Source organism: Triticum aestivum, chromosome 1B, assembly GCF_018294505.1.
Source record: "Triticum aestivum cultivar Chinese Spring chromosome 1B, IWGSC CS RefSeq v2.1, whole genome shotgun sequence".
Classification (NCBI taxonomy): domain Eukaryota; kingdom Viridiplantae; phylum Streptophyta; class Magnoliopsida; order Poales; family Poaceae; genus Triticum; species Triticum aestivum.
In genome coordinates, this window is record NC_057795.1 from 339,034,909 (window position 1) to 339,056,102 (window position 21,194).

At 45.1% G+C, this 21,194-nt stretch overlaps 1 protein-coding gene across 3 annotated transcripts; it reads right to left on the reverse strand.

The window, feature by feature from the left end:
- Positions 1-2,623: 2,623 nt before the first annotated feature.
- Positions 2,624-5,878, reverse strand: LOC123122704 (1-acyl-sn-glycerol-3-phosphate acyltransferase LPAT1, chloroplastic). Of its 3 annotated transcripts, XM_044543042.1 has the most exons (7): positions 5,410-5,878; positions 5,136-5,306; positions 4,129-4,535; positions 3,708-3,809; positions 3,516-3,624; positions 3,312-3,366; positions 2,624-2,933 (listed from the first exon to the last, which is right to left on the reverse strand). In XM_044543042.1, the coding sequence occupies exons 1-6, from the start codon at positions 5,477-5,479 to the stop codon at positions 3,353-3,355; spliced, it is 873 nt and encodes a 290-aa protein (XP_044398977.1). In that variant the 5' UTR covers positions 5,480-5,878; the 3' UTR covers positions 2,624-2,933; positions 3,312-3,352. The 3 variants fall into 3 exon arrangements, 2 of the variants coding, with proteins under 2 accessions (XP_044398977.1, XP_044398965.1); XR_006460350.1 differs by having other exon boundaries at positions 3,312-3,624; positions 5,410-5,875; XM_044543030.1 differs by lacking the exon at positions 2,624-2,933 and having other exon boundaries at positions 3,106-3,624; positions 5,410-5,875.
- Positions 5,879-21,194: the final 15,316 nt, after the last annotated feature.

Genomic DNA, 21,194 nt, shown 5'->3' on the forward strand with positions numbered 1-21,194 from the left:
CTCGGTGGTAGCAGGTGCAGCTTAACTTGCTGGAAATTACAGGTTGAGAGATTTGGTTGAAGCCTTGAAGGATGGCCATCATACAGATGTGCACAGGTAATACGATGAGAAAAACTGAGAGGAAGACAGTACTCCTCTGGTCACAGCCAACTAACAACTCTCTTCAAAATTTTGATTCAAATTCCAAACTCTAGATCCCAGGTTATTTTTGTTTACTGGAAGTAAGATCAAGACTACCCTTGGACACAAAACCAAAGGGGGCAGTTCAAATGAATATTGTAAACAAACCACGAAATACATACGTACTCCCTCTGTAAAGAAATATAAGAGGGTTTAGATCACTATCTAAACGCTCTTACATTTCTTTACAGAGTTAGTACATGAGAAGCAATTACCTGGTTCCAAGCACATTAAGGTGCTTGGCGAAGTCGGCAGGTAAGAAAGCTAGTGTAACACTGGGGTTTTTCTCTGGCAAAGTACAGCGCTTCCTCACCACAGAGGTCCCCCACCTGTCCTACACCATTGATGTATGCAGATGAAGACTTCACCTTGCCGTTGCTAATGTCAACGGCAACAATCCATACCTTATTATACATGTACGACGCCTGGTCCTGCCCGATCATGAAGTAAACGACACTGGGCTCATACATGCTGAAGAGAGGTAATTCCAATGGGGTACGAGGAAGATGTGTGAATCCATCAAACCCGATCTCGCTGGATCTGAGAAATGCATCCTGCTCCCACTTCATCATGCCGTCGCTTTCTGTTATTCTCAGTGCCCAGGAGGTGATGGTGAAAGCATCGGTGGCAGGCGCCATGGTTTCAGAGAACTCGTCCTTGTCACGGACAAGTTTGACAAATTTCATGACCTCGCCCTCTGTGACGCCGACGGCGTGGTATGCCTCTGCCCATGCTCGGCCCATGACTTCGCGATGCAATTGGGGCAATTTAGCTGGGAGTTCCAGGTGTAGGAGCTTGGGGCTCTCATCGAACACATCGCAGAACAAGATACCAAGGGAGTAATCGACCCAGCACAGGTAGCTCCTGAAGGGGACGACCGCGTGAGCATCAAAGCACCTCAAGAACTCCCCCAGATCAAATTCCCTGGCGGCGTCGCAGGGAATGATGGGCGGATGCTTGACCTCCCAGCTGCTAGAGGTGGACGGGCACAGGACGTGGAGCTTGGGCGGCGCCATGGACCCGGTGATCTCGAGCTCTGCGACGGCGACCTCGTCCCCTCCGCGGCACAGGACGCCTAGGTCCAGGCCCCGCACCCTGCGCAAAAGCTGATTCGTGGTGGCGTCGTCACTGGCCCGGGCCTTGATTCGGTCCTGGAGCTGGGCGATGGTCCCGTCAAGAGGGGGGAGCCGCTCCAGAGACGGCGGGGAGCCACCGCCGGCGGTGCGGTAGAGGAAGTGGTCGATCATCGGGATGATGGCGTCGTGGCCTGGCACCTGGATAGGGTAGCTCATCTGGAGGAGGACCGCGGCGCGGTGGGCGGCGACGATTTCGAAGCTGTGGGACTGCCACAGGCCTTCTCCATTTGCAGATAAAGGCGGGACACCTCCGGCGGGTCGACGAGTTTGAAGCAGATCCGGAACTTTTGGTCCATGGAGTTGGTGCCGGAGGCCAGGGTTGAGGCGGCGTCCTTGGGGAAGGCGAAGTTCTCGCTCCAGAACACGAAGCGGTCGAGCATCGACCAACCAGGCAAGGTGGCGCTGGTGGATGCCATGGCGGCTGGGAAGGTAAAGCCCATGGCGGCGGCGTTCGGCGGTAACCACCTCGCGGGGTAAGAAGACAGAAAGCACCCACGAGGGGCGCTGCTTTTATAGACCGCGCGAGATTGGGCCTGGCCCATCGAGAGACCGCAAGTCTGTTTTTGTTTTTCTCATTTCGCTTTTTTCGGCCAGTTCAATTTTAATTTGGAGAAAAAAAATCACGACTACAAGAAAAGGTTATGGTTTTAGAAAAAAAATGTGAATAAAAAATTTAAAATAATGTGTGCATGCTCAAAAAAATCCGTAAATTCAAAAAGGTTCATGAAATACAAAAATTCTTGCCAAATTCAAAAAAATTTGTGAATTAGAAAAGTGTTCATGAGTTCAAAAAATAATGAAATTCCAAAATGTCCACGACTTGAAAAAAAAACGATTTTTTGTAATCATGAACAATTTTTATAATTCCAAAGATTTTTAAAATTGTGAACTTCTCTCAAATTCAAGCATTTTTTGAAGAAAAAAACACATAATTTTGAAAAACATGAACAATTTTTGAAAGTTTGAACATTTCTTGAAAAATAAATAAATAAGGTAGAAGAGAAAATAGAAAAAATGGTCAGGAAACCACAAAATCAGACAAAGAAAACTGAGTGAAAAAGAACAAAAGAAAAAAAATCAGGCGGCAGCAGCAGCAGCAGCAGGGAAGGTAAAGCCCATTCCGTCGCCAACGAGTTCCCTACTCCTTTTGGTTCCATCCCATAATATAAGATCATTTCTAAAAGTTTCCGAGTCAGGATGGAATTGATCTAGACAAGAATGTCTAGGCGTGAAGCTGAACTCGGTTACATTCGATTGCCTCCTGATATACGGGGGGGGGTAAAAAAAGGCATCATTACCAAGTCCCAAAAGGAAATCACGTGCCAACTTTATTATCTTCTCACCCACAAAAAAAAATCTTATCTTCCCAGTGTGTAGAATATGGCAAGATCATCTAAGTCCACATGAGTTCTTCGCCACATCACATCTTTTCATGTTAAATACTATAGAACAAGGCAAAAAATGCAAACTACAATTTGTGAAAGATAAACTACATCAGAGCCTACTTTGCAAGTCACAAACAGCAACTAACAAGCACAAGTCATTCTTATTCTTCCTCCAGCCCCTGTCTTCATTCTGCAGCAAAAAGAATGCCTCTGCACTCAGCACCTCTACCAGCTGCACAAACAAGGGTAGATCTTTTGGAATCCTTCCTTTTTTAGAAACGTACTTACAAGTATTTCCTCCACCAAATACATCTGTGTTATATTCAGTCTCTTATGAGGACACTCGTCTCACACCGCCATGTGGTGGAGATAACAATCTCAAACCTCTAAATGTGGGGCACATATTCAAACTGAAGGTGTCCTTTTTCTTGAAGTTTAAACTGAAGATACGTTTCGCACAGTCATACCATTATGCTACATGAACCTTATTTGAACAAAGGATATACGACGCCCGTGGAAACTCTTTCATTTCAAAAAAGCTGCTCTTCTTAAGAAGCAAATAGCATTTCCTATTGATTCTCAAAATATCGAACTAGTCAGTAACATGTACCTGTAAACTATCTTTGCCTTGAGTCGACACGTTTCGGCAAACTAGGTTCCATGATCTATTGAATAGGAAAAATCACCCACTTCCATTAGTGCACTCCATAACCATGTAGAAGAAGAGTGTCTGCTATCACATTCCTTGCGTCGGAACATAATTTCTCTGCATCATTCCCTTCAATTGGACGGTGAATAATGACTTTTACTGCACCTGAATTAAGGTTGCTTTCCATTCCAGGAGGCATCAGTTTCCCTGTCCCGAGAAGGGTAATAGGTATGACAGGAACGCCAGTCTTCACAGCGACACTAAATGCTCCTCGCTGGGGATAATTATAAAATGTCAGTACTGAACACTAATAGCATAGTACACACAAGAGTAAAATCACATTCGACGGAACCTAACCTTGAATATACCTAGCTTTCCATCTTTACTTCGAGTCCCCTCTGGAAAGAAAAATACAGACGCCCCCCTTTTCAACAAATCCACACACCGTTTAAGACAGTCCTGAATTTAGAGGATAGATGATATGTTTCAACATGGAGTGCAAAGTGGGTAAACTCTATAATAGGAAGGCATTTAACAAAAAATGACATTAATGTTGAAAACTAAACTAAACAAAATTGGATATCAGGTTTGGGCGTATGCATGTACGCTTCACATAAGATGCTGGAGCTGCACTAACAAAAAGGATATGCAAAGGAATTGCCAAATAAAAACTTCTTCGGTGGCACAAATTGCAGGTAATCCACAACTTATATTCAATCACAAGATTATCGAAATTTCTGAGCCGACTGAAAAGGAAGGGACAAGGCTAAGGCCATACCAGCTGGCTCCTGCTGTCCATACGTCGTAAAGGAATGACACCCAAGAGATACATTGCCCACCCAATAATTGGAAGCATAAAGATACTAGTCTTGCTTATAAATTTGAAGCACCTTCCTAGAGTTAGAAGGGTATAGATATCCAAGAAGCTCTGATGGTTAGCAACATAGACAGCAGCGCTACTATTGGGAGGTAGATTCTCCATTCCCTCGACTTCAAGCTTGTAGAACATAGAAACTGTCAAAGTAGCCCAAATCTTTGCAATATAGTGCTGAGCTCTCCTACGGTGTCGGTCAAACAAGAGCACAAGTGGATGAACCACAACCATAGCTATAAACAAAAAGATCGCCGCAACAGCAGTCACCGTGTAGAAGAAGACCCCTCTGATCCTCGAAGCCACTTGCAGATCTGGTTAAATAAATAAATATAAGTAAGTTTTCTAAAAAAAAGTGAGCACAAAAAATATCCAGCTAGAATATAATTTGAATGATTTCACCCACAGATTGTTTGCAAAATATGTGGAGATGATTTTCCTAATACGTACTAGTCAGTAGGGCCTACTACTTAAATTTCATCAAACATGCCACTGGCATTAGCTGCTACAGGGTTTATAAATACCTTAACAACTGTTGTTCTCCCTCTGGAATTAATCTAAAAACTCTAATGACACCTTTCACATCAGTAGAAGTAACAATTATAAGCCTACAATCCATCATATAATGGTTATAAACAGAAGAAAGGTAAGTATCAAATCCTATCCTCTGGTCCATACTGAAATGAAGGGTTGGGACAATAGCTTGAGTTTCTGCATTATTGGTTTATCAAAACTCACCTAACTCACATAGCACTAGCAACGGCAACATTGCAGGTTCACATACGCTCCATAACTTCCATATTTCATAAAACTACATGTCAATGTGATTTTCTAGCTAGCACAGCTCAGCTACGCGAGCACTGGCTTAAGAAGTTCAACGCATTTCGCTCTAGAGAGGGGAGGAGGCCTGAAACCTGATAGCCCCGACGAATCCTCGGGGTCATCTGCGGCGGCTGCAGCGGCGGTGACACCCGACCTGACAACCAGCCACCGGCACCTCCCCGCCTGGAGCACGCGCGGATTCGGGCAGCGGGACGCCACGGACACCCGCCGAGGCCGGCCTTTTACACTACCGCCAGCCACCACTGCAGAGGAGCGAAACAGAAACCAAACACCAGATAAGATAGGATCAGCAGCAGCATCGCCCGGGGCTTTCTCCGGAGGTAAGCGTCGAGCTGTGTCGCGTACCGTGCGCGGCGGAGGGACCGGCGGGGACGGCCGGGGCCGCGATCGGCCTCAGCCAGACGAGCGTCCCCATAGGCCGGCGAGGGCGGCACGAACAGGCGGAGAGGCGCGCGCCTCGGCGAGCGAGACGGTGACCGGACCGCGGAGGCGGGGCGGAGGCGCCGCGTCAGATCCGCCAGGCTCTAGATCATTGGCTGAGGCGGCGAGGCGGTGGCGCGAGCGCACGTGGCGAACGTGGGGTTGTTCAGCCTGGGGCGAGAGAATCCGGAGGCGGGGGGATGGCGCTGCGCTGAGCGAAGCTCCGTTGGTGACTGGTGAGAGTGGATAAAATCGCGAGGGTGGAAGCGGCCGCGCGCTGACTGGATGCGCATGCGCGCGCGGACGGGACTAGACTCGGGCGAAACGGTGGCCGGCGGCTGCCGGCGGTGGTTTGTTTCGGCGGTGTTTGCCAAGTTTCTCTCTACATTATGTGGCCCGGTTCGCTTTATCTACATTTGTTTTTTTTTCAAAAGACCCAAGACCATATATTAAGTGTCATGTCACATGTCTTTACAAACTTCCCTAAAAAAAACATGTATTTACAAACACACCCACCCAGAAAGATAAAATTACATTTAATTTTGAGGTGCCGAAATCTTCTTCCTCATGTATCCATCGGCAGAGGTATGAGCATAACTCGATGCTGCCTCTGGCCTCCGCCTCGGCGGGGCAATTTTTTTGAAAACCCAATAGCTTGTAAAAGCAACGAACAAAAAGTCATCGATGCATACTAGGAGACACCAACGGCCGCGAACTGCAATGCAAATCGGAAACACCGATAGGGGATATACAAAAACTCCGAAGACCACGAACGTCAGCTGAATCAAGAAGGATCCACTGGAACACAGAATCAACCGGATCCCGGACCCGCCGGAGCACGGCTCCACATGTCCTCCGTCGTGGATAGACATATCAACGGAACAATGAAAGAGCGAGGAGGACATCATTCCCAGAAGGCAGCCTTGTTGTCCTAAAACCAAACTCGAAGACTCCTAAATAAAACCTTGGAAAAATCACATGTATCATTGCACAACAGGTTCGGGCCTGATGTCGACTTCGTTGCTGTTCAGGACAATGCATCGACTTCCTCTTCTCGGGTGACCTAGCCAGGACGTGCCACCATTGAAGATTGCTGATCTGGATCACCAACGTCGCCGACGAGCATCACCTGCCGACAGTCGTAGCCCGACCACGAATCCCCATCGCCATCCCGTAGCGGCCCGCCAGCTCCTCCATATCAAGCTATGAACAACATCCTACCCACCACAGCGAGGCCACATGGGCTTTGCCCGCGCGGCTAACCCTGGCGGCGGCGAAAGGGATTGGATCACATGGGTGGCGGCTAGGGTTAGGTCCTACCTTCGTCGACTCGCGCTCTTCCGGAGTTCAAATATGGCCCCAGCTAAAATGATGATAGAAGCAATCCTATATGCTTTATCTAAGTGGACACACTATTGATTGTAAAACGTAGAAACTATTGAGCCTACAGACAATATTATTACGGATCTTCTTCTGATCCGTCAAATCATATTTTTGTTGTTGCTAATTTACTTCTTTTTTATTTGCTAGACGTGAACTGGAAAAGTCTCGGCTAACACGTATATCACTCAAAAAAATACAAGGCTGCTTATCAATCAATTGATCAAATAAAATAATCTGCATGAATCTTCACATAAAATCAAACGATGTAGGAGTTAGATGCGACTTGGTTAATTTTTATCTAGATGATAGCTAGTGAATCTTTTATTTTATCATTTTTTTGTCGATTATATCTATTTGCTACACTTGAATATATATATTTTTCACCGGCACACATTTAAAAAATGTTCAAGATTTATTTGAACTTTGTATTTGTATTTTCCATTTTATTTTACTTAAGTGGTTTGATTTTAAATCAGCCAATACTTGTATTTTCTTTGTAGTTGTACTTTTAATCTACACCAATTGCACCTTAAGGTGGCCTTTGTTTGGGCTTTAGCTACAGATTCTTGGATTCGTAGACAGGATTTTGTCAAACGAGGCGGCCTCCGTGCGGGAGGACCGCCGGGCCCAATAAATATCTTAAGTTGGAACTGCCGGGGAGCGGGGAATACCCGGACAGTTTGAGAACTTGCGACACTTTGCCAGTCGCATTCCCCCACTCTGGTCTTCTTATGTGAGACGAGGCAGAAAGAAGAAAACTTGAGAAGACTACGAGCCGGTTGGGGTTGAAAGGTTTTTCTTGTGTGGATAGTAATGGGCTGAGTGGTGGTCTGGCACTGTTTTGGCATGAATCATATGATGTACAAGTGCTGGACAAGAATGAAAGGTATATTGATGCATTAGTTCGAGTCCACAGTGACGCTGCGCAATGGAGATTGGCGTGTGTGTATGGAGAGCCGAGAGTTGAGAATAGACCGATCATGTGGGCAACACTACAGAATCTGAAAAATGTAAGTGACTTGCCATGGTTAGTTGTTGGTGATTTTAATGAGGTTATGTGGGATTTTGAGCATATGTCTGCCACGCCAAGACCACCAGCCCAGATGGTGGCCTTCCGTGATGCTATGGAGGTTTGTGGTCTTGTATACCTCGGCTTTGTTGGGGTGTCGTTTACCTATGACAACAAACGCAGCAGGGCGAGCAACGTCAAGGTCAGGCTGGACAGAGCGGGAGCGACGAACGAATGGAGGAACATGTTTGCATTTTCATTCGTCTCGCATATCCCATCACCTTGCTTGGATCATGTGGTCGTCTTGGTGAAAAGTTCGGTTGACCCGGGTCCATCAGGGACAAGAAGCAGGAGGTACGAGCTATTCTGGGAAAGGGATGCAGCGCTGCCTGAGGTTATAAAGGAGGCTTGGGCAGCAGTTCGGGGTGTGCAGAATCTGACACAGTTGTGCGATGCTCTCTCAAAAACTATGTTTTCGCTGGGAGTATGGGGTAAGAAGTTCGGGAATATAAGAAGAGAGATTGCAAAGTCTCGCAGCCAGCTAGAAGAGCTGATGCATATGAATGCGGACAAAGCAGAGATTAGAATGATAACTGATAAGACGAACGGACTTTTATACCAAGAGGAAATGTTGTGGCTCCAACGGTCGAGAATTACATGGTTGAAGGAAGGAGACCGAAATACAAAGTACTTTCAGAGCAAGGCCATTTGGAGAGCAAGGAAAAATAAAATACGTGAACTTACGGATAGTATTAGGGTGGTGCATACAGACAATGCAGCGATGGGGAAGGTGGCGAATGACTACTTCCATGACATTTTTACTGTTGATCTCTCCCTGGATGCATCACCAATCTTGGATCTTCTGGATGCTAAGGTGATGGAGGAGGACAATGCTAGACTAACTGCATCTTTCTCTGATAAGGGGATAGCGGATTCTCTTTTCCAAATTGGCCCGTTAAAGGCCCCGGGTCCGGACGGCTTCCCGGCCCGGTTTTTTCAGCGAAACTGGGGTACACTCAAAGATGATGTTCTTGTTGTGGTCAACAATTTTTTTTCGGACGGGAACTATGCCTGAAGGGGTAAACTCCACGTCCATTGTTCTTATTCCTAAGATCTCCAACCCCAAAATGATGTCTGACTATAGGCCCATCAGTTTATGTAATGTGATATATAAGGTTATTGTTGGGGAACGTAGCAATTTCAAAAAAAATTCCTACGCACACGCAAGATCATGGTGATGCATAGCAACGAAAGGGGAGAGTGTTGTCCACGTACCCTCGTAGACCGAAAGCGGAAGCGTTAGAACAACGCAGTTGATGTAGTCGTACGTCTTCACGGCCCAACCGATCAAGCACCGAAACTACGGCACCTCCGAGTTCTAGCACATGTTCAGCTCGATGATGATCCCCGGACTCCGATCCAGCAAAATGTCGGGGATGAGTTCCGTCGGCACGATGGCGTGGTGACGATCTTGATGTTCTACTGTCGCAGGGCTTCGCCTAAGCACCGCTACAATATTATCGAGGACTATGGTGGAGGAGGGCACCGCACACGGCTAAGAGATCAAGAGATCAATTGTTGTGTCTATGGGTGCCCCCCTGCCCCCGTATATAAAGGAGCCAAGGGGGAGAGGGCGTCCGGCCAAGGAGGGGCACGCCAAGGGGAGTCCTACTCCGACTCCCTTCTTTCCTAGTTGGAATAGGAGAAGGGGGAAGGAGGAGGGAGAGAGGAAGGAAAGCGGGGGCGCCGGCCCCCTCTCCTTGTCCTATTCAGACTAGGAGGGGAGGGGTGTGCGGCCCAGCCCTTACCTCCTCTCCTGCTCTCCACTAGGGCCCATGTAGGCCCATTAAGCCCCCGGGGGGTTCCGGTAACCTCCCGGTACTCCGGTAAAATCCCGATTTCACCCGGAATACTTCCGATATCCAAATATAGGCTTCCAATATATCAATCTTCATGTCTCGACCATTTCGAGACTCCTCGTCATGTCCGTAATCTCATCCGGGACTCCAAAAAAACTTCGGTACATCAAAACACATAAACTCATAATATAACTGTCATCGAAACCTTAAGCGTGCGGACCCTACGGGTTCAAGAACTATGTATACATGACCTAGAACTGTTTTCGGTCAATAACCAATAGCGGAACCTGGATGCTCATATTGGCTCCTACATATTCTATGAAGATCTTTATCGGTCAAACCGCATAACAACATATGTTGTTCCCTTTGTCATCGGTATGTTACTTGCCCAAGATTCGATCGTTGGTATCTCAATACCTAGTTCAATCTCGTTACCGGCAAGTCTCTTTACTCATTATGTAATGCATCATTCCATAACTAACTCATTAGCTACATTGCTTGCAAGGATTATAGTGATGTGCATTACCGAGAGGGCCCAGAGATACCTCTCCGACAGTCGGAGTGACAAAACCTAATCTTGAAATACGCCAACTCAACATGTACCTTTGGAGACACCTGTAGAGCTCCTTTATAATCACCCAGTTACGTTGTGACGTTTGGTAGCACACAAAGTGTTCCTCCGGTAAATGGGAGTTGCATAATCTCATAGTTATAGGAACTTGTATAAGTCATGAAGAAAGCAATAGCAACATACTAAACAATCAAGTGCTAAGCTAACGGAATGGGTCAAGTCAATCACATCATTCTCCTAATGATGTGATCCCGTTAATCAAATGACAACTCATGTCTATGGTTAGGAAACATAACCATCTTTGATTAATGAGCTAGTCAAGTAGAGGCATACTAGTGACATTAAGTTTGTCTATGTATTCACACATGTATCATGTTTCCGGTTAATACAATTCTAGCATGAATAATAAACATTTATCATGATATGAGGAAATAAATAATAACTTTATTATTGCCTCTAGGGCATATTTCCTTCAGTCTCCCACTTGCACTAGAGTCAATAATCTAGATTACACAGTAATGATTCTAACACCCATGGAGTCTTGGTGTTGATCATGTTTTGCTCGTGGAAGAGGCTTAGTTAACGGGTCTGCAACATTCAGATCCATATGTATCTTGCAAATCTCTATGTCTCCCACCTGGACTTGGTCCAGGTTGGAATTGAAGCGTGTCTTGATGTGCTTGGTCCTCTTGTGAAATCTGAATTCCTTTGCCAAGGCAATTGCACCAGTATTGTCACAGAAGATCTTCATTGGTCCCGATGCACTAGGTATGACACCTAGATCGGAAATGAACTCTTTCATCCAGACTCCTTCATTTGCTACTTCCGAAGCAGCTATGTACTCTGATTCGCATGTAGATCCCGCCACGACGCTTTGTTTAGAACTGCACCAACTAACAGCTCCACCGTTCAATATAAACACGTATCCGGTTTGCGATTTAGAATCATCCGGATCAGTGTCAAAGCTTGCATCGACGTAACCATTTACGACTAGCTCTTTGTCACCTCCATAAACGAGAAACATATCCTTAGTCCTTTTCAGGTATTTCAGGATATTCTTGACCGCTGTCTAGTGATCCACTCCTGGATTACTTTGGTACCTCCCTGCTAAACTTATTGTTAAGCATACATCAGGTCTGGTACACAGCATTGCATACATGATAGAGCCTATGGCTGAAGCATAGGGAACATCTTTCATTTTCTCTCTATCTTCTGTTGTGGTCGGGTATTGAGTCTGACTCAACTTCACACCTTGTAATACAGGCAAGAACCCTTTCTTTGCCTGATCCATTTTGAACTTTTTCAAAACTTTATCAAGGTATGTGCTTTGTGAAAGTCCAATTAAGCGTCTTGATCTATCTCTATAGATCTTGATGCCCAATATGTAAGCAGCTTCACCGAGGTCTTTCATCGAAAAACTTTTATTCAAGTATCCCTTTATGCTATCCAGAAATTCTATATCATTTCCAATTAATAATATGTCATCGGCATATAATATCAGAAATGCTACAGAGCTCTCACTCACTTTCTTGTAAATACAGGCTTCTCCAAAAGTCTGTATAAAACCATATGCTTTGATCACACTATCAAAGCGTTTATTCCAACTCCGAGAGGCTTGCACCAGTCCATAAATGGATCGCTGGAGCTTGCACACTTTGTTAGCACCTTTTGGATCAACAAAACCTTCTGGTTGCATCATATACAACTCTTCTTCCAGAAATCCATTCAGGAATGCAGTTTTGACATCCATTTGCCATATTTCATAATCATAAAATGCGGCAATTGCTAACATGATTCGGACAGACTTAAGCATCGCTACGGGTGAGAAGGTCTCATCGTAGTCAACCCCTTGAACTTGTCGAAAACCTTTCGCAACAAGTTGAGCTTTGTAGACAGTTACATTACCATCAGCGTCAGTCTTCTTCTTGAAGATCCATTTATTCTCGATGGCTTGCCGATCATTGGGCAAGTCAACCAAAGTCCATACTTTGTTCTCATACATGGATCCCATCTCAGATTTCATGGCCTCAAGACATTTTGCAGAATCTGGGCTCATCATCGCTTTCTCATAGTTTGTAGATTCGCCATGGTCAAGTAATATGACTTCCAGAATAGGATTACCGTACCACTCTGGTGCGGATCTTACTCTGGTTGACCTACGAGGTTCGGTAGTAACTTGATCTGAAGTTTCGTGATCATTATCATTAGCTTCCTCACTGATTGGTGTAGTTGTCACAGGAACCGGTTCTTGTGATGAACTACTTTCCAATAAGGGAGCAGGTACAATTACCTCATCAAGTTCTACTTTCCTCCCACTCACTTCTTTCGAGAGAAACTCCTTCTCTAGAAAGGATCTGAATTTAGCAACAAAAATCTTGCTCTCAGATCTGTGATAGAAGGTGTGCCCAATAGTCTCTTTTGGGTATCCTATGAAGACACATTTCTCCGATTTGGGTTCGAGCTTATCTGGTTGAAGTTTCTTCACATAAGCATCGCAGCCCCAAACTTTCAAAAACGATAACTGTGGTTTCTTGCCAAACCACAGTTCATAAGGTGTCGTCTCAATGGATTTTGATGGTGCCCTATTTAACATGAATGCGGCTGTCTCTAAAGCATAACCCCAAAATGATAGCGGTAAATCAGTAAGAGACATCATAGATCGCACCATATCTAGTAAAGTACGATTACGACGTTCGGACACACCATTTCATTGTGGTGTTCCGAGTGGCGTGAGTTGTGAAACTATTCCGCATTGCTTCAATTGTAAACCAAACTCGTAACTCAAATATTCTCCTCCACAATCAGATCGTAGAAATTTTATTTTCTTGTTACGATGATTTTCCACTTCACTCTGAAATTCTTTAAACTTTTTCAAATGTTTCAGACTTGTGTTTCATCAAGTAGATATACCCATATCTGCTCAAATCATCTGTGAAGGTGAGAAAATAACGATACCCGCCGCGAGCCTCAATATTCATTGGACCACATACATCAGTATGTATGATTTCCAACAAATTAGTTGCTCGCTCCATAGTTCCGGAGAACAGCGTTTTAGTCATCTTGTCCATGAGGCACAGTTCGCAAGTACCAAGTGATTCATAGTCAAGTGATTCCAGAAGTCCATCAGTATGGAGTTTCTTCATGCGATTTACACCAATATGACCCAAACGGCGGTGCCACAAATAAGTTGCACTATCATTATCAACTCTGCATCTTTTGGCTTCAACATTATGAATATGTGTATCACTACTATCGAGATTTAATAAAAATAGACCACTCTTCAAGGGTGCATGACCATAAAAGATATTACTCATATAAATAGAACAACCATTATTCTCTGATTTAAATGAATAACCGTCTCGCATCAAACAAGATCCAGATATAATGTACATGCTCAACGCTGGCACCAAATAATAATTATTCAGGTCTAAAACTAATCCCGATGGTAGATGTAGAGGTAGCGTGCCGACCGCGATCACATCGACTTTGGAACCATTTCCTACGCGCATCGTCACCTCGTCCTTAGCCAATCTTCGCTTAATCCGTAGTCCCTGCTTCGAGTTGCAAATATTAGCAACAGAACCAGTATCAAATACCCAGGTGCTACTGCGAGCATTAGTAAGGTACACATCAATAACATGTATATCACATATACCTTTGTTCACCTTGCCATCCTTCTTATCCGCCAAATACTTGGGGCAGTTCCGCTTCTAGTGTCCAGTCTGCTTGCAGTAGAAGCACTCAGTCTCAGGCTTAGGTCCAAATTTGGGTTTCTTCTCTTGAGCAGCAACTTGTTTACTGTTCTTCTTGAAGTTCCCCTTCTTCTTCCCTTTACCCTTTTTCTTGAAACTGCTGGTCTTATTGACCATCAACACTTGATGCTCCTTCTTGATTTCTACCTCCGCAGCCTTTAGCATTGCGAAGAGCTCGGGAATAGTCTTATCCATCCCTTGCATATTATAGTTCATCATGAAGCTCTTGTAGCTTGGTGGCGGTGATTGAAGAATTCTGTCAATGACACTATCATCAGGAAGATTAACTCCCAGTTGAATCAAGTGATTATTATACCCAGACATTTTGAGTATATGTTCACTGACAGAACTATTCTCCTCCATCTTACAGCTATAGAACTTATTGGAGACTTCATACTTCTCAATCCGGGCATTTACTTGAAATATTAACTTCAACTCCTGGAACATCTCATATGCTCCATGACGTTCAAAACATCATTGAAGACCCGGTTCTAAGCCGTAAAGCATGGCACACTGAACTACCGAGTAGTCATCAGCTTTGCTCTGCCAGACATTTTTAACGTCGTCAGTTGCATCTGCAGCAGGCCTGGGACCCAGCGGTGCTTCCAGGACGTAATTCTTCTATGCAGTAATGAGGATAATCCTCAAGTTACGGACTCAGTACGTGTAATTGCTACCATCATCTTTCAACTTAGCTTTCTCAAGGAATGCATTAAAATTCAACGGAACAACAGCACGAGCCATCTATCTACAACAAACATAGACAAGCAAAATACTATCAAGTACTAAGTTCATGATAAATTTAAGTTCAATTAATAATATTACTTAAGAACTCCCACTTAGACAGACATCTCTCTAGTCATCTAAGTGATCACGTGATCCAAATCAACTAAACCATGTCCGATCATCACGTGAGATGGAGTAGTTTCAATGGTGAACATCACTATGTTGATCATATCTACTATATGATTCACGTTCGACCTTTCGGTCTCCGTGTTCCGAGGCCATATCTGTATATGCTAGGCTCGTCAAGTTTAACCTTAGTATTCCATGTGTGCAACTGTTTTGCACCCGTTGTGTTTGAACGTAGAGCCTATCATACCCGATCATCATGTGGTGTCTCAGCACGAAGAACTTTCGCAACGGTGCCTACTCAGGGAGAACACTTCTTGATAATTAGTGAGAGATCATCTTAAAATGCTACCGTCAATCAAAGCAAGATAAGATGCATAAAGGATAAACATCACATGCAATCAATATAAGTGATATGATATGGCCAGCATCATCTTGTGCTTGTGATCTCCATCTCCGAAGCACCATCGTGATCACCATCATCACCGGCGCGACACCTTGATCTCCATCATAGCATCGTTGTCGTTTACGCCATCTATTGCTTCTACGACTATCACTACCGCTTAGTGATAAAGTAAAGCAATTACAGGGCGTTTGCATTTCATACAATAAAGCGACAACCATATGGCTCCTGCCAGTTGCCGATAACTTCGGTTAGAAAACATGATCATCTCATACAATAAAATATAGCATCACGTCTTGACCATATCACATCACAACATGCCCTGCAAAAACAAGTTAGACGTCCTCTACTTTGTTGTTGCAAATTTTACATGGCTGATATGGGCTGAGCAAGAACCGTTCTTACCTACGCATCAAAACCACAACGATAGTTCGTCAAGTTAGTGATGTTTTAACCTTCGCAAGGACCGGGCGTAGCCACACTCGGTTCAACTAAAGTTGGAGAAACAGACACCCGCCAGCCACCTGTGTGCAAAGCACGTCGGTAGAACCAGTCTCGCGTAAGCGTACGCGTAATGTCGGTCCGAGCCGCTTCATCCAACAATACCGCCGAACCAAAGTATGACATGCTGGTAAGCAGTATGACTTGTATCGCCCACAACTCACTTATGTTCTACTCGTGCATATAACATCTACGCATAAAACCAGGCTTGGATGCCACTATGGGGAACGTAGTAATTTCAAAAAAATTCCTACGCACACGCAAGATCATGGTGATGCATAGCAACGAGAGGGGAGAGTGTTGTCCACGTACCCTCATAGACCAAAAGCGGAAGCGTTAGAACAACGCGGTTGATGTAGTCGTATGTCTTCACGGCCCGACCGATCAAGCACCGAAACTACGGCACCTCCGAGTTCTAGCACACGTTCAGCTCGATGACGATCCCCGGACTCCGATCCAGCAGAATGTCGGGGATGAGTTCCGTCAGCATGACGGCGTGGTGACGATCTTGATGTTCTACTGTTGCAGGGCTTTGCCTAAGCACCGCTACAACATTATCGAGGACTATGGTGGAGGGGGGCACCGCACACGGCTAAGAGATCAAGAGATCAATTGTTGTGTCTATGGGTGCCCCCCTGCCCCCGTATATAAAGGAGCCAAGGGGGGGCGACCGGCCAAGGAGGGGCGCGCCAAGGGAGTAGGACTCCCTTCTTTCCTAGTTGGAATAGGAGAAGGGGGGAAGAAGGAGGGAGAGAGGAAGGAAAGGGGGGCGCCGCCCCCCTCTCCTTGTCCTATTCGGACTAGCCGGGGAGGGGCTTGTGGCCCAGCCCTTGCCTCCTCTCCTCCTCTCCACTAGGACCCATGTAGGCCCATTAAGCCCCCGGGGGGTTCCGGTAACCTCCCGGTACTCCGGCAAAATCCCGATTTCACCCGAAACACTTCTGATATCCAAATATAGGCTTCCAATATATCAATCTTCATGTCTCGACCATTTCGAGACTCCTTGTCATGTACGTAATCTCATTCGGGACTCCGAACAAACATCGGTACATCAAAACACATACACTCATAATATAATTGTCATTGAAACCTTAAGCGTTCGGACCCTACGGGTTCGAGAACTATGTAGACATGACCTAGAACTGTTTCCGGTCAATAACCAATAGCGGAACCTGGATGCTCATATTGGCTCCGACTAAAGGAAATATGCCCTAGAGGCAATAATAAAGTTATTATTTATTTCCTTATATCATGATAAATGTTTATTATTCATGCTAGAATTGTATTAACTGGAAACATAATACATGTGTGAATACATAGACAAACATAGTGTCACTAGTATGCCTCTACTTGACTAGCTCGTTTATTAAAGATGGTTATGTTTCCTAGCCATGGACAAATGAGTTGTCATTTGATTAACGGGATCACATCATTAGAAGAATGATGTGATTGACTTGACCCATTCTGTTAGCTTAGCACTTGATTGTTTAGTATGTTGCTATTGCTTTCTTCATGACTTATACATGTTCCTATGACTATGAGATTATGCAACTCCCGTTTACCGGAGGAACACTTTGGGTGCTACCAAACGTCACAACGTAAGTGGGTGATTATAAAGGAGTACTACAGGTGTCTCCGAAGGTACATGTTGGGTTGGCGTATTTCGAGATTAGGATTTGTCACTCCGATTGTCGGAGAGGTATCTCTGGGCCCTCTCGGTAATGCACATCACTATAAGCCTTGCAAGCAATGTAGCTAATGAGTTAGTTATGGAATGATGCATTACGTAACCCGTAGGTTATTGATTATTGGTTATTGACCAAGAATAGTTCTAGGTCATGTCTACATAGTTCTCGAACCCGTAGGGTCCGCACGCTTAAGGTTTCGATGACAGTTATATTATGAGTTTATGAGTTTTGATGTACCGAAGGAGTTCGGAGTCCCGGATGAGATCGGGGACATGACGAGGAGTCTCAAAATGGTCGAGACGTAAAGATCGATATATTGAACGACTATATTCGAAGTTCGGAAAGGTTCCGAGTGATTCGGGTATTTTTCGGAGTACCGGAGAGTTACGGGAATTCGCCGGGGAGTATATGGGCCTTATTGGGCCTTACGGAAATAGAGGAGAGAGGCCAAAAGGAAGGAGGCCTGCGCCCCCCCTCTGGTCCGAATTGGACAAGGGGCGCAGCCCCCCTTTCCTTCTTCCTCTCCCCCTCTTTCCCCTTCTCCTACTCCAACAAGGGAGGTGGAATCCTACTAGGACTAGGGAGTCCTAGTAGGACTCCACACTTGGCGCGCCCCCTCCTAGGGCCGGCCTCCTCCCCCCTTGCTCCTTTATATACGGGGGCAGGGGGACACCCCATAACAACACAAGTTGATCTACGGATCGTTCCTTAGCCGTGTGCGGTGCCCCCCTCCACCATATTCCACCTCGGTCATATTGTCGTGGAGTTTAGGCGAAGCCCTGCGCCGGTAGAGCATCATCATCGTCACCACGCTGTCGTGCTGACGGAATTCATCCCCGAAGCTTTGCTGGATCGGAGCCCGGGGATCGTCATCAAGCTGAACGTGTTCTGAACTCGGAGGTGTCGTACATTCGATACTTGGATCGGTCGGATCGTGAAGACGTATGACTACATCAACCGCGTTGTCATAACGCTTCCGCTTACGGTCTACGAGGGTACGTGGACAACACTCTCTCCTCTCGTTGCTATGCCATCACCATAATCTTGCGTGTACGTAGGAAATTTTTTGAAATTACTACGTTCCCCAACAGTGGCATTCGAGCCTAGGTTTTATGCGTTGATGTTATATGCACGAGTAGAACACAAGTGAGTTGTGGACGATACAAGTCATACTGCTTACCAGCATGTCATACTTTGGTTCGGCGGGATTGTGAGATGAAGTGGCCCGGACCGACATTACGCGTACGCTTACACGAGACAGGTTTCACCGTTACAAGCACTTGTGCTTAAAGGTGGCTGGCGGGTGCCTGTCTCTCTCACTTTAGCTGAATCGAGTGTGGCTACGCCCGGTCCTTGCGAAGGTTAAAACAGCACCAACTTGACGAACTATCATTGTGGTTTTTATGCGTAGGTAAGAACGGTTCTTGCTAAGCCCGTAACAGCCACGTAAAATTTGCAACAACAAAGTAGAGGACGTCTAACTTGTTTTTGCAGGGCATGTTGTGATGTGATATGGTCAAGACGTGATGCTATATTTTATTGTATGAGATGATCATGTTTTGTAACCGAAGGTATAGGCAACTGGCAGGAGCCATATGGTTGTCGCTTTATTGTATGAAATGCAAACACCCTGTAATTGCTTTACTTTATCACTAAGCTGTAGCGATAGTCGTAGAAGCAATAGATGGCGTAACGATAACGATGATACGATGGAGATCAAGGTGTCGCGCCGGTGACGATGGTGATCACGATGGTGCTTCGGAGATGGAGATCACAAGCACAAGATGATGATGGCCATATCATATCACTTATATTGATTGCATGTGATGTTTATCCTTTATGCATCTTATCTTGCTTTGATTGACGGTAGCATTTTAAGATGATCTCTCACTAATTATCAAGAAGTGTTCTCCCTGAGTATGCACCGTTCCGAAAGTTCTTCGTGCTGAGACACCACGTGATGATCGGGTGTGATAGGCTCTATGTTCAAATACAACGGGTGCAAAACAGTTGCACATGCGGAATACTCGGGTTAAACTTGACGAGCCTAGCATATACAGATATGGCCTCGGAACACGGAGACCGAAAGGTCGAGCGTGAATCATATAGTAGATATGATCAACATAATGATGTTCACCATTGAAACTACTCCATCTCACGTGATGATCGGACATGGTTTAGTTGATTTGGATCACGTGATCACTTAGATGACTAGAGAGATGTCTATCTAAGTGGGAGTTCTGAAGTAATATGATTAATTAAACTTAAATTTATCATGAACTTAGTCCTGGTAGTATTTTGCAAATTATGTTGTAGATCAATTGCTTGCGTTGTTGCTTTCATATGTTTATTTTGATATGTTCCTAGAGAAAATTGTGTTGAAAGATGTTAGTAGCAATGATGCGGATTGGATCCGTGATCTGAGGTTTATCCTCATTGCCGCACAGAAGAATTATGTCCTTAATGCACCGCTAGGTGACAGACCTATTGCAGGAGCAGATGCAGACGTTATGAATGTTTGGCTAGCTTAATATGATGACTACTTAATAGTTTAGTGCACCATGCTTAACGGCTTAGAATCGGGACTTCAAAGACGTTTTGAACGTCATGGACCATATGAGATGTTCCAGGAGTTGAAGTTAATATTTCAAGTAAATACCCGAGTTGAGAGATATGAAGTCTCCAGCAAGTTCTATAGCTAAAAGATGGAGGAGAATCGCTCAACTAGTGAGCATGTGCTCAGATTGTCTGGGTACTTCAATCGCTTGAATCAAGTGGGAGTTAATCTTCCAGATAAGATAGTGATTGACAGAATTCTCTAGTCACCATCACCAAGTTAGTAGAACTTTGTGATGAACTATAGTATGCAAGGGATGATGAAAGCAATTCCCGAGCTCTTTGTGATGTTGAAATCGACGAAGGTAGAAATCAAGAAAGAGCATCAAGTGTTGATGGTTGACAAGATCACTAGTTTCAGGAAAAAGGGCAAAGGGAAAGAAAGGGGAACTTCAAGTAGAATGGCAAGCAAGTTGTCACTCCCGTGAAGAAGCCCAAAGCTGGACCAAAGCCTGAAATTGAGTGATTATACTGCAAAGGAAAATGATAGAGGCGGAGGTGTCCCGTCTTTCGATGAGATGGTGGATTTCGCTTTGGTGGAAGTCGACTTTGACGATCCGACTACGAACGTGCGAGGACGTCGCGCCTTAGCAATCGCTAAACCAACTCCGAGAGGTTATTGACCACACCGGAGCACGATCAACCTGACCACGAGGGTCTGTTTTCTGCGAGCAAACGAAGAACAAGCAAGAAACTAAGATTGCAATCTGGATATTGCAAATATAAGATGAAAGCTTTATCGATCAAGGTGGGGTTCTGTGACGCCTTTGTCTGGTCGTTGAACACAAATGAAGTACGCGAAGTTGTAGCTATGACGAACTTTTAATCTAAACAAAACCCTCAGGAAAAAGCTACTAGATGGATCTACTTATATATGAGCAAGGGGTGGCGGCCAAGGAGGTGGGAGGACGTCCCAAGACAGCCTAAAACTAACCCTATGTCATACAAGGCCAATGGGCCCAAGTGGAGGTGACGTAACACCTTTGGACTTGTAGTTTGACTCGGATTCTGGTGCAGCGTCAGATTGTTTCGTCCATAACTCAACGCTCCGGGCGGATTTTAAGGTGATTCCAATT

What these genes read in the sequence shown, in the direction of transcription:
- LOC123122704 (XM_044543030.1), bottom strand. Translation starts at nt 5,479, where the DNA reads ATGGGGACGCTCGTCTGGCTGAGGCCGATCGCGGCCCCGGCCGTCCCC. An exon ending in CGGTCCCTCCGCCGCGCACG is followed by an intron (nt 5,307 to 5,409) that starts GTACGCGACACA and finishes GCTCCTCTGCAG; the next exon opens with TGGTGGCTGGCGGTAGTGTA. An exon ending in GGATTCGTCGGGGCTATCAG is followed by an intron (nt 4,536 to 5,135) that starts GTTTCAGGCCTC and finishes TTATTTAACCAG; the next exon opens with ATCTGCAAGTGGCTTCGAGG.